At 42.5% G+C, this 13,812-nt stretch overlaps 1 protein-coding gene across 5 annotated transcripts in view; it reads left to right on the top strand.

Annotated features, from left to right (window-relative positions):
• LOC126466217 (disco-interacting protein 2) overlaps positions 1–13,812 on the top strand; it is a 648,438-nt gene that overhangs the window by 389,516 nt on the left and 245,110 nt on the right. For all 5 annotated transcript variants that reach the window (XM_050096368.1, XM_050096366.1, XM_050096367.1 and 2 more), the window contains exon 2: positions 3,121–3,195. In XM_050096368.1, coding sequence (XP_049952325.1) covers positions 3,121–3,195 — 75 coding nt within the window. The remainder of the gene's footprint in view (positions 1–3,120; positions 3,196–13,812) is intronic.

The following is a 13,812-nucleotide window of genomic DNA, read 5'->3' on the forward strand; positions in this document are numbered from 1 at the left end:
AATCAGTTTGATATTGGCCTATCTTTGAAATTTCTTCTCAGATTATATATGAGCTAACCGGGCACTACTCACGACCCACCTTCTGTCAAATCTGTCAGTACCTGTCTCTCGCTATATAAACTTAAAATGAGCTCCACTTTCATACTCCGCTGGACTGGAATTCCCGGTAGAAAGGACATCGCAGAGACACGGCTTAGCCACAGACAGTGCGGAGGGGGGGATTCACTCTACAGTAGTGTACCCTCCCTGCACACAGTTTTAATCTCTAATGAAGTTTCCAAACAACACACATTTCGCTGCAGAATGATAGATTCATGCGTGAGAAACAATAAAACAGTTCTCCATATCACAAATACAGAGAGACCAGAGCGTACTCCAGCACAATGGAGAGACCGAAGAGGGCCCAGTATCTACCGCTGTGCCTGTATCACATACATATTTCGACTCATATATGTGGAAAACCATCAAACATGTTTATTCACAAAGACTAGTTACACTGGAGGCGTTCTGGTAAAGCTAAAAAACGTCGTTTGCTTCCATCGCACCAGAGAGACAGACAGACAGGCAGCTATAATTAGCACATCAATTCGGCAGCATGGGAACTATTTAACTGGTGGTAATGGTCTCATCGAGGACGTACAGCGTTTCAGCAACGACGCAAGATTGATACTCGCATTTCATTGTTTAAAAGATATTGCCTGAATGGGTGTATACGATGTTTGTTGAATTAATCTTGAATATCGTACAAAATGTTAAAACAGTCCACATCTACAAGCAACAGCCCGTAAGACACCTAAACTAAATTCTTCGTGGTTTTGTTTGAAATCTATTATCACGTGGCTGTCCCAGAAAGAACTCGTAGGTGCAAGGTACCACCGGCAGTGCACCGGTGTGTACGTAGCCGCTCCACACATGTGGGGTGGGGGGCAGCTTTTCTGTGCCGTCAGCTGCCTGTGGCACACACATGGCGGCTAACTTCTCTGGTATTTGTCGGAGCGGCCGCAATGCAAATTTCTGGCCAGCAGGGCGCATCTGCGGAGATTCGGCACGAATTTATGCATGAGTAACGATCAGTGAGCGCCAAATATTTTTTAAAATTAAAAGACTGTAACTGTGCTCTTTTCTTCCCTTAAAAAAAAAAAGCATGTTGGGGCACAGAAGTGTGTTTCTGTTTAGAGCGAAGTGGGACATCGGTTTTCATGGGGTTATGCGTTCAGGATCAGAATTTCTACCTGAGATTTTACACGCTCACAGCTGGTGATGAGCTGGAACTATGCCGATTAAATATTTCCCTCTCGTGGCTGCATTTTCCGCACTAGGAATGGTGTGATAGTCATAAGAAATCTTAAAGTTTTCATTAGACTTCTGTTGTCTCTGTTTGTATACAGTATGCCTAAAACCTTTGTGATTAAAATTATGTATATAATAGATGACTGGAAACTGTGTTTTGAGAAAAAGGACCAGTGATCAAAAATACTATTTTATTGATGACTAGCTGACAAACCTATTATTGCTCGCGTTTTTGTTTTGTCAGTTTTCTGTTAGAAACGAAAACAAAAAAGAACTGTTTTGTAGTGAAATATCGAAAAAAATCATTTCCATGTATTCATGAAAACATAACATCTTTGAAATTACGGAAAAAAAGACCCCCGCAATGTACGTATGTTAAGAAGCATGACTCCCTACAGTGTCTGTACGCGGGGCGCAACTTTTTCCGGTGTCTACAACGTCTCTTTTGCAAGCTGTGTAGACGACTACTGTTCTAGCTTACAGCCGTTCGCGCTTCGCAATTGTAAGCTGTCAAAATGGATGCCAGGTGTCAGGGGTTTCCCTTAAGTTGAATGGACTGTAGAAGTGTGTCAGTAGTAAAGAATAAATGTATTGAGATTTCATGCATGATGCGGTGGGGTTTATGACGTCATATCTCTTGAACTATGTTATCGCACGATGATATACTGTATGTGTTTAGGTACATTCAACAGCATATGTGGATTTTGTCAGCGAAATACGTTGCGAATACAGATAGTAGCATAGAGGTAGTACATTTAAACGCCATGCATGACGCGGCAGTTTTTCACGCATCTCATTATTTATGACGTCATAACTCCACAACTGTAATAAGTAGGTGGTTTTTACCCCCACAGCAGTTGTTGCGTGACAGTAAGGGATATATGTACCAAGTTTGGTTGAAATCGATCCATTCGTTTAGGAAGAGATGTGGAAGAAGACACACACGCTGCGGCAACCTCAAAAAGAGAGAAACAGATATGTATACGTGCGTATGATAAACCTCTTTCCTCCAAAATTTCTCTCGTTCATACCTTCTTCGTATTACCACAGGTGGCGTCTCACTGATCTCATTTGTATTAAAATAGCGGTATACGCGAGGCACCTATTTGCTTCCACCACTTTGAGTGGAATGCAGAAGTTCTAATAAATGTTCACCAACCTGCAGTCTTCTGTAGTAGTTGTCTCCTGCGCAGGCTGTGATAAACTCTGCGAGGAACAAATATTTCAGAAATAATTAAATCCCAATTAATTTGTTTATACGGGACGCCACTCGCTTTTTATTAGCAGAACACGAGAAACTGCTAATTGTATTATACTGTATGGAACTGGGGACCTAGAAACGACGGGGAGGCTTCGTCTCCGCCGTAGCCCGCAGTGGTACACAACCCCACAACAGGCTACAGCAGTCCAACAATCCACTCAACCCACCGCCAAACTTCCTGGACGCTATTTTTCTGGGCGTCGAGTCGAACGACTCTAGTTTTCTCCACACTGTCTCTACGTTTGATTTAGTTGCCTTCGTCATGTGGCTGTTTTCTTAGAGTAGGACCATTGATCGCAACGTAAAACGCAAACGACTATGTCAATCGTCGAAATATTATACAGAAAACTGGAATCACTAGTCCAACTGGGTACTTTATCCTCTACCAGTCACGATCGGGAAAGAGAATCCATAGTGCAAGTTTAATTTAATGCTAACATTTTATTGGTGAGATTGGTGTTAGTTGTCTTTTTTTGCGTCGGATGTGTGTTGTTCGTTATATGAAATTTATATGATGTTGGTGTAAGTAGGTTTATTGTGTCTGATAGTTTCCTTTTTGTGCTTTTCAGGTGACATCACTCAGAAGGGCTATGAAAAGAAGCGGACGCGACTGCTTGCTCCCTATGTCCCCAAACAGTCTCAGGGTGAGTTTCCTAACATATAAAACTGGAATAACACTAATTATCGCCTTATTGTATGAATGGTGTGTCCCTTGTTTCCGTGTCTCGCTGAAATTGACTTCCATTTTATATTGCCCGTTGAAACGTTTCGTACAATTACACATTAAACCTGCCGTGTGATGTGCTAGGAGATGATTTTCTTGTTCATACTATCAGTATTCACGATAGTATACTTAATAGTTATGATCAATATTTGCTGTTCATAGTGATACGAAAAAGACACTACAACCAGAAAATTTCTAGTGAGTTTTAACAATTACTGTTTGCGTCTACTCTAGTATGGTAGCTGATGGGAATAGCTGAATTGATAAAATCAAACCATATCGACCGGGGTTGATTGCTTTCTGGCCGCTGACAACGTTTGCTAGCAGACCATACTGTTTTAGAGCAACTGTTTCGATGAAACAGAAATAGCTAATGATAGCTGAAATGCTGTGTGTAATTGAGTTCGATATCATATTCTTTACTGACATGTCAGGCATATTAAACTCCGCCTCGTCTGCAAGTTAGAGTTGATAAATAGCGGAAAGTATTTTATCACAGCTCAGTATACTTCGATTTTTCGCGTATAGTAAATGTTCTCAAATCCAACACGCACTTCTAGTAGAACAATTGTTGCAAGTGACACATAATATGTTGGAGATAGCTAGAGATTCTTCGCTCGGAGACTGTGACTTTTCTGCTGCTTCTGTTGTGCTCTCCATTCCGAAGACTGGTTTGAGGCAACTCTCCATGTTACTCTATTCTCTTCGTTTCTGCTTAACTACCGTAGCCTACATGCGTTTGAACTTGCTTGCTGTATTTAAGCCTGGTCTCCCTCTACAATTTTTATTCGCCCACCCCTATCTCTTCTCCCCCCCCCTATCTCTTCTCCCCCCCCCTCTCTCTCTCTCTCTCTCTCTCTCTCTCTCTCTCTCTCTCTCTCTCTCTCACACACACACACACACACACACACACACACACACACACACACACACACACACACAAAGCACGATCCCTGCTTTTATTCAAGTTATGCTATTCGTCAAGTCGATCCAGGACCTCTTCCATTTGTTATTCGATGTCACCAACTAATATTCAGCCTTCTTATATAGCACCACATGTCAAAATCTTCTATTCTCTTCTTGTTTGAATTGCCTTTCGCCCACGATTCGCTTCTTTACAAGACAAATATCTTCGCTAAAGGCTTCCTGACACACAAATTTATATTCGACGTTAACGAATTTTCCTTCTTCAGATGCATTTTTCTGGCCACTGTCATTCTGCATTTTACTTCCTCTCTTTTTCGGCCATCATACTTTATTTTACAGCCCAAATAACAAAACTCACCTGCTTCTTTCAATGTCCAGTTTCCTAACTTGTTTCCCTCAGCATCGCCTAATTCGACTACATTCTGTTACTGTGGTTTTAATTCTGTAGATGTTCGTCTTACGTCGTTTCAAGATGATATCTATTCCGCCCCAGACCTCTTCCAAGTGTTTTGCCACCTCTGTCAGAATAACCATGTAATCAGCAAAGCATAAAATTTCTATTTCTTCTCCCTGAATTGCTATCCAAAGTTCTCCTTGGTTTCATTTGTTACTTGCTCAATGTACGGATTGAGTAACAGTGGGGAGGGGCTATCTCACTCCTTTCTCAACTACTGCTTCCCTTTCATGTTCTTCGGTCCTTATAATTGCACTATGTTTGCTGAACAAGTTGCAAATAACTTTGGATTTGATGCCAGCTACCTTCAAAATTTTGAAAAGTGTTGTTCAGTCCACATTTATAAATCTACGAAGACTCCTAGCGTATGTTTACTTTTCGTCAACCTGTCTTCTAAGATAAGTCGTAGGGTCAGCATTGCGTAACGTGTTCAGTCATTTCTCTGGAACCCAGAATGATCTTAACTCAATGACGGCCTCCAGCAGTTCTTCTATTTTTCTGTAAATAATTGGTGTAATTATTCTGCAGCCACCACTTAATAAACTAAGGGTTTGATATTATTCACACCTGTCAGCACGTGTCTTCTTTGGAATTATTACTTCGTTCCCTTCCCTCACATATCCTGCACACCAAGCGGACTAACTTTGTGATGGCTGGCTCTCACAAGGGTCCACATAATTATGAGGGAATGTCATCTACTATAGGGGACCCTGTTTCCGCTTTGGTCTTTCAGTGCTCTCTCAGATTCTTCTTGCAATGTCGTGTCTACCATCTCATCTTCACCTGTTTCCTCTCCTACTTCTTTATTATGATTATTCGAGTTTGTTCTTCTTACATAGACCCTCTGTATATTCTTATCCCTTCCATCTTTCCTTTCTTTAATTAGTACTGGTTTGCCGTCTGAGCTCTTCATATTCACACAGTTGTTTCTCTTTTCTCCAAAGGTTTGTTGAACTTTCGTCAGAATAAATCCAATATCTCTGTAATTATCCATGCGTTTCTAGTTGGCTTTGTCTCTTTACCTCTTATGCCTTCCCTATTTCATCTCACGAAGCTGCGCATTCGCCTTGTATTTTATTCCTTTCCTCTGTTGCCAACTTTGTTTAATGCTCCCTCTGAAAATCTCAACAACCTTTGGTTCCTGCAATTTATTCAGATTCCACGCTCTTAATTACCCATATTTATGTAATTTCGTTAGTATTAGTCTGTAGTTTATAACCAATAAATTATGGCTAGAGTCCGCCTCAGTAAATGTCATATGGTTTAAAACCTTGTTTTTTAATCTCTGTCTTACCATTATATAATCAGTCTGAAACTTTGCAGTGTGTCGATGTCTATTTCATGTATACAATCTTCTTTCAATATTCATACACCAAGTTTTCGCCATGAGTAAATTATTCTACCAAGAGGCTCCTACTTTCATTCCTTTTCCACAATCCATGTTCTCCTACTATTTTTCCTTTTCCTGGTACCGAATTCCAATACCCGTTACATTTTCCTTTCCATTAACTGTCTGAATAACTGCCTCTATTTCATCAAACATTCTTTCCATCTCTTCATTATCTGCGCAACTAGTTGGCGTATTAGGCTTATAGTGCTATCGTCAACGATTTTGTGTCTGTCATGGCTACGATAGTGTGTCTCTGTGCTGTTCATAGTAGTTACGCGCATTCCTATGTTCTTATTCATTATTAAGTGTACTTGTGCATTATTCCCATCTAATTTTGTGTAGACAACCCTGTACTGGTCTGGCCAGAAGTGCTATTCTTCCAGCCACCGGACTTCACTAATTCCCATTATATCTAATTTAAAACTACCCATTTTCCTTTTTAAATTCTCTTCCCTGCCCAGCCAATTAAGTGATCTAACATTTCACGTTCGGACCTCTAGAGTACCAGTCTTGTTTTTCCGCATGAACACATCCTCCTGAGCAGACCCCGCCTGGATATTCGAATGCAGACCTACTTTAGAGTCTTTTACCCATGAGGATGTTATCATCATTAAGCCATACGGTAGAGCTGGACGCCCTCGGTGAGAAAAATAAATATCACAGCTGTAGTTTGCCCTTGTTTTCAGTCATTCGAAGTACCGGCACAGCAAAGCCATGTCGGTGAATGATAGATGCCAGATCGGTCATTCATTCAGCCCGTTGCCCCTGAAACTATCTAAAGACTGCTGCCCGTCTTGAGGAACAACGGATTAGCCTGGTCTTTCCACAGTTGCACCTACGGTAAAGTGCACGGTTGTCTGTGTCTTTGAGGCTGGCAAGCCACCACCCTTTTTGGTGGCTGTGGTTCATGTGTGTTAGTCAAGTCGCATACATTGGCGCAATTTTTGATAAAGGAAAGTGAGAGAAAATTTTATTGCAATCGTGCTTTATGTTGATTATTTACTGGAGCTCTAGACTGTAAATGAGAAGCTTATGTGCTTGAACTGGCTTAGAGTTAACAAAGGACACGAAGAAGAGAAATAATCTGTCACTAGCGAATTATATTTGTTAAGTGTGGATGGAAATAGTCGGCCCTTTGCGAATTATACTTGTTAAATGTTGATTTTTTTTTTTTCTGGACTTCGCTGTTGTGATGACTGCTACGCCATCAGTGCATGTTTCCTGCAGAACACACAGTCACGTCGTGTGCCCACTTCCCGTCGTTCCTACAACTCTCTAGTTTTTTAATGTCGTGCACCATTGTGTTCAGCCGCACCTATACAGTTCCCAACCCAAGCGCTATCACTGTAGGCTGTGCAGGACACGTAAGACTCTCATTTAATTAAATGTACCGACTAATGCAAGGTAGTGTATTGGGTTACTCAGACGAAACTCGTGGTTTTCACACTGGAGAAGGCTGCGAATTTATCATCACAGTGCCGAAATTTGCCAGTGCCGGAGCGTTTAACGGCCTTGTTTCACCTGATCGTTCGTGAAACACTCGCTAGGTAGTTACTTACGTTACCGTGTTCCAGCGCTTTCTAGCGAGACACTTACAAACTTATCCCAGCTTTATTACTGTAGGTAGAATTGCCGATACCAGAAACAAAAAAATGTCGTAAACACTCTTAAACATCAATATTAAACTTCGATTAAGACACAACCAAGCCTAATAGAGAGATAATAGAGACAGAGATACGAGACTGAAGGGTCAGCCACTGTGTAGATTCCCTTTTCGTTGTGAACGGCAGTGCGCGAAAATGTGAAAATCGGTACGATTCCCAAACGATTACCTAGTTGTGCCTTCTTTTATCATTTAACTGTTCAGAAAGAACTTTCGGTATTTTGTTCTTAATACTGATAACATTATACAAAGCAAACATCGAAATTCTAGGCACTAGAAGAGACTTACATGCCCGTGGACGTTATGAAACAAAAAATAAAATCAGAATGTGAATATTAAATTTGACAGTTTGAAAGTGGGTCACGTGAGTTGTTGTAGAACGAAGTTCTATTAAAAAAGTTTGCATGACCTTATTATATGGTTCAATTTTTAAATTCGATTGTTTCAGATTAGGCTTTACCGTGACTGTTATTGATATCAGTAATTACTAGTTTACTGATACCTGACAAAGTTTATTTTATCCCTACTATGTGTTCCAGACGTCGAAAATTCCAGCATCGGGTGGCTTCATGTGAATTACATAATACGACATGTACGCGTTGTGTGCACGACTTTCGGTGTAGCCTGTGGCACTGTCTAGTAGCAGAAGACTGACAAAAACGAAAGGCTATTTTAATAAATGGCTCGAAGTTTTGTGAGGTCTTTCATCGCAAAGATGGACAGAAACATAAATTTAAAAATGCTGCTATTGTTTACAGGCGCCTTTGCTGTTGTGTTTACATCACATACACTTCGTAAAAGCCGAAATAAGCAAAGACGGCAGGTAGAACCACAGGAAGTAAATGCAGGCTTTATTTACACCGTCAGTGCGAAAATTCCTAGACTGGGTTAATGAAAAACGGAGTGTAAATGCTTCAGACGTTCCTAGTACATCACCGAACACAACGTTCAAGCACCATGTGAAACTGTCGGAAAAGTCCTTCTCTGAAACACGGTTAAATTCACGCGTCAAATCGGCGTCTATGTCTGTTGTGTCCTCCACGTAAATTCCGCACCCTTTCGTTTTATGTAGGTTCTTGGTGATAATACCGAGTCTTCAAATGGTTCAAATGGCTCTGAGCACTATGGGACTTAACATCTATGGTCATCAGTCCCCTAATACCGAGTCTCTATACCCGTGATGATTTTTCCGAAAAGAAATTGTTCGTGTTTTGTATTTCAGTCAAGTACCGGCAGGCGTCCACGCGCCCATGTTTCTCGTCGGGAATCAAGGTGTGCGGGACAGACTTTGCGGACACTGTCCTCTCCTTCAAAACATTGATATAGAGACGTTCAGTTCGTTGCTACATTTCGTTTTGTGACACAACAACGTTGATACACTATGGTCTAAGATCCACTACTCGACAAAGCCTGACTGGTCAAATGCGCATCTGTTCTCTTCAATTGTTGGTTCAACCTGTCACGATAGCTCCTTCGCGGCAGTGCCTTGTACTATAATGAAGTCTCTGAACTTTTTGGACGCACGGTGTATGTTTCTGCCCATCTTTGTAGTCAAAAACTACAACAGTTCGAGCCATTTACGAAAAAAGTATTTTTTTATCCTCCTCCAGCTACTAGAGAGTGCAACACGCTTTGCAAAGTCATACACATACATATCGTATTAATTCACTTCAATCCACCTGATACTGGAGGTGTAAACCTGTGATGCACGTAGTGTAAATAAAATAAATTGTAGCTGGTAACAGTAAACTTGTCGTTTCCATTGGCATGTAAGTTTCCACTTCTCGCCTGTTCCTGAAAAGATGGAACGTTGAATTTTACTGCGTCGACTTCTCCAATCTCCCTCGGCCCTTACCATTTTCACGCGTCGGCTGTTTCGTTTCCTTAAACGTGTTCAGGTAGTAACTAAATTCTACTTGCGCAAAGCGCCCCCGTCCTGACGAGCATCTGCTGGCAGAACGCTTTGTCTCAGAAGTTGGTCTGTCGCCGCTGCAGACTGCTACTTCCGCGTCGAATCCGTGCTTCTCGTGCAGCCGCCTCTCCGCAGATTTGTAAATGGGTCTGAGATCGTTCGCCACCTTCGTTAAAGTCTGACGCGAGCGCAGCTGTTCCACTTTCGCTACCAAACACAACAGGCTAACAATACGCCGCACTCGCGGCAGAAACAAACACATCGGCCGCTATATCCTGTTGGATACTTGCGCAACAGCGACCCTAAGTTCCGTCGCACACTGAACTTATTTCTTACGCGGCACGTGAAACAAACGTCTGCGTCTGCTGACTGATTAGACGCTGTAGATGTGTATCGATACTAAACCACATGACCAGAAGTCTCTCGCCACATATTTCGGCTAATTTTAAACACGCTAGCCGTCCAAACGACAGCTGAAGGCTGCATGTTTTTCTGTGGTGGTGAATTTTCGGCTACGGCTGGCACACGAGTGTGTCTGTAACTCAGTGTAGGTGATAACATAAAGCAGTTGGAGGATAAAAAATTTAGGAATGTTGTAGGGGTGGAGAGAAAAATGTCTTTTATAAAAGCTGTGCCGTGGAGCACAACCTAAAATACATTTTATATGTGCATATTGTTTTTTTTTTTATGGCATCTGAAGATGCGATTTTGAAACCCCAGAATCGATAATGTAATACGATAACTTAAAAAAGACAGCAGAGTGATGATCAAGAAAAGGAAGACCTGGGAACGAAGTTTTTCGCGACTGCACTTACATGTAAAACATTCTCGGTATTCTTGCCGCGTCAGTTCTGGATAAAATCTCGAGCTTTCGACGATTACCTCCATCGTCATCGCAAGGAGCAACTGACTGTCTTCCCTGCTGCTGTGGTAGCCTTATTTATAGCCCGTGGACGGCTTATGTTTGGTCAGCTTATGATTTGTCGGCGATTACGTGCTGCTGTCGCAGACAGTGTCACTGTGTGCCCCGGTGGCGCCACCGCTTCCGTTGGAACGTGAACCTTGGAACGTCTCTGCTGCTTCTTTTCACCAAGCGCTCGTTTCCATGCCTAACTCAGATGGTATCCGCTATCGCGGTTAAAGTTATTTTGGCTCATTCTTATTTCAACAGCCTCCTTAATAACAGAATCCCAGTACGTGGAGGCATGGGACAGAATTTTTGTTTCATCGAACAAAATTTTATGTTTGTTCGTGAGGCTGTGTTCCGCAATTGCCGATTTCTCCAGTTCTCTATTTTTAATATGGCGTTAGTGTTCTGCACAGCGGTCGGAAACGGTACGAATCGTCTGACCTATATACTTACTTCCACACTCACAGGGTATATTATAAACTCCTGGGACCCTGAGGCAGAGATTGTCCTTAACAGGGCCCATCATCTCCTTAATTTTTTTAGGAGGACGAAAAATCGGTCTTATACCTCGTCTACGCAGGACTCTTCCTATTTTGCTGGAAATCGCGCCACAGAAAGGAAGAACCGCAATCGGTGTTCCATCCTGTGAGCGTGCAGCATTTTCACGTTTCCTCCTTTTTTTTTTTTTTGAGAACGGTTCCTTTATATCGAGTGCACCATAGCCATTCTTTCGGAACACGTGCTTCAGACGGTTAATCTCGGACCTTAAGTAGTCCTCGTCTGAAACAGTTTTTGCTCTATATACCGACATTTTATCCAGAACTGACGCGGCAAGAATACCGAGAATGTTTTACATAAAAGGAAGACCTGTTCGTCCAGTTTAATGCACACAGCAATATCTTGCGCGATGGAACTGAGACAGACCCTAATGGAATTTGCGGGGCGGATTAACGACCGTTGTTTCGATTTTCTGGGCAGCCTGGGTGATTTTGAGGCGATTTTTCACGCTCGTTTAGACAGGAATGGGGCTGTTCCTCAATCTCTGCCTCAGAAAAACAAGATACACGTAGTTACGATACAATAGCAAGCAGAGCAGAGTTTATACGATCCGTACACAGATGGCGCACACAACATTCCCTTTCTGTTAACGGACGAATGTGACGACAGGAAGGGCGACCGGCCGCTTAGTTGGATAAAAATTAATGTGCCATTTCATGAAAACAGTGGACGGGATAAACATTAGGAAATACAAACAAAATGTAAATGAAAAAATCGCTCTGCAAAAATGGAGCGAACAATACTAAACGTGTCCCTTTCTCAGGGGTATCAGATTTTTTTTCCGCTGCGTTTGTTACTATTATTGTAGTGTTGGCTCAAGAGCCAACACCGTGTCGCTACAGGAGGCCGAAATGCACGCGTCTAAATACACGCAGACCGGCGTGAGGTCTGGAACAGGACAATGTCTTGAGAATTGCAATAAAGTACGAAAATCTTGTAATACTTAACTTTAATCCATAATCGGTGTACATCGCTCTTGTACAGATATAATCTCCATTTTTACTATACACTGGTAATGGCGCCTTGCTAGGTCGTAGCCAATGACTTAGCTGAAGGCTATGCTAACTATCGTCTCGGCAAATGAGAACGTATTGGTCAGTGTAGCTTCGCTAGCAAAGTCGGCTGTACAACTGGGACGAGTGCTAGTAAGTCTCTCTAGACCTGCCGTGTGGTGGCGCTCGGTCTGCTATCACTGACAGCGGCGACACGCGGGTCCGGCGTATACTAATGGACCGCGGCCGATTTAAAGGCTACCACCTAGCAAGTGTGGTGTCTGGCGGTGACACCACAATTATCATGAAGTGCAACGATATAGAGGAGATATAGATAAGTCAGTGCAGCACAGAGAATGGGCAGAGCGGTGAACGGCCTGCGGTAAGCTTCCTGGGGAAAGGCGCAGAAGCAGCTGCCGTAGCTGTTTCGACCGCGGAATGCCGTCTGGAGCGATGTCCTTGCCACAGCAGGCGGGGCAGCGTGCCTTTACGGGCAACACCAGGATGCCGGGGCAGAATGCCGCCTCTCCACCGACCACTGGGTCGCGTAGGGGCAAACTTCGGGAGGTTATTCCTGACAGGAGGAACAGAAACGCTTATATCGACGTGAGGCTATTTCTGCAAATGGATAGTGACTCTGCTACGAGGAAATCTGTACTGGTACGTTACATTACGCGTTACGTGGTATTAATTACTCCCACGTTACAAACGATATTGCAAGTGGCTTCCATGGGATGCAAAGTGAGCGTTCACACGTCGTTTCACGCATTGCCTCACGTTTTAGGATGTTCCATGCTGTAGCTGAATAGCTTCACTGGTACGCTGCCAAAGGGTCTTCATATCAGCAACTGCTTCAGCGACATAAAACTTTCCAGATGCCGCCACGAATAAAAGTCGAAGGATTTAAGTCCGGTGGTGTAAGTGACTAATCACAAGGGCATCCTCGTCCTACCGATGTCGTTAGATAGATGATCACGATGATGATGAAGGTGGTGTGTTGCTGAACAGTAATGCTGAAGTGGGCTGGTGCTCCAGCCGCAGTATTTGTCATCATCGTAAAGGGACACTTTCCGGGCAAAATTCAGTGTGCGCAGAAATTCCACACACGTGTTTTAATATTTTTTGTGTGGGATCTAAAATTTGAAAAACCTCTCTCACACCGGCCTGATTTAGCTTCACTGATCAGGATAGTAAAAACATGCGTATATTAAGGGAATTTTCATTCACAAAGCAGGCGTATCACATTCACACAGTTCAATACTTTTCTATCCTGATTAAATTGAGCTTAACTTAAATTCCATAAGGCAGTGAAGCAATTTCGAAGTATCGGTGCGGCGAAAATTGCCAGTCGATCTCCTGAAAACATTTGTAATAATTATTAACTTTCGGTGATCACATGGGGAAGACCGGAGATTTGCTGGTAAGACCGTGTTAGCCTATTTATTTGAACTGGATATCTTGGACATACAAAACGGCAGGTTCGTCCAGTGTAAATCAGACGTTCCCCACTGATCCCGTGCAACACAGCGTAGTAAGCAGACACTGTCAATAATAATCAGTTAAATAATACGCGTACACACTTACTTTAGTTTAGTTCATGTATTAAATTCCTTCTCATACAGAATCTCATCAAGATGGCGACTAGCTGAACAATAGATACATATACATCCTCCTTCTTTCACGGCTAATCGGCAAGCATTGCCTCATTCTTTTCATAAGAGAAAACATAGA

The sequence above is a fragment of the Schistocerca serialis genome, chromosome 1, assembly GCF_023864345.2.
Source record: "Schistocerca serialis cubense isolate TAMUIC-IGC-003099 chromosome 1, iqSchSeri2.2, whole genome shotgun sequence".
NCBI classification, from domain to species: Eukaryota; Metazoa; Arthropoda; class Insecta; order Orthoptera; family Acrididae; genus Schistocerca; species Schistocerca serialis.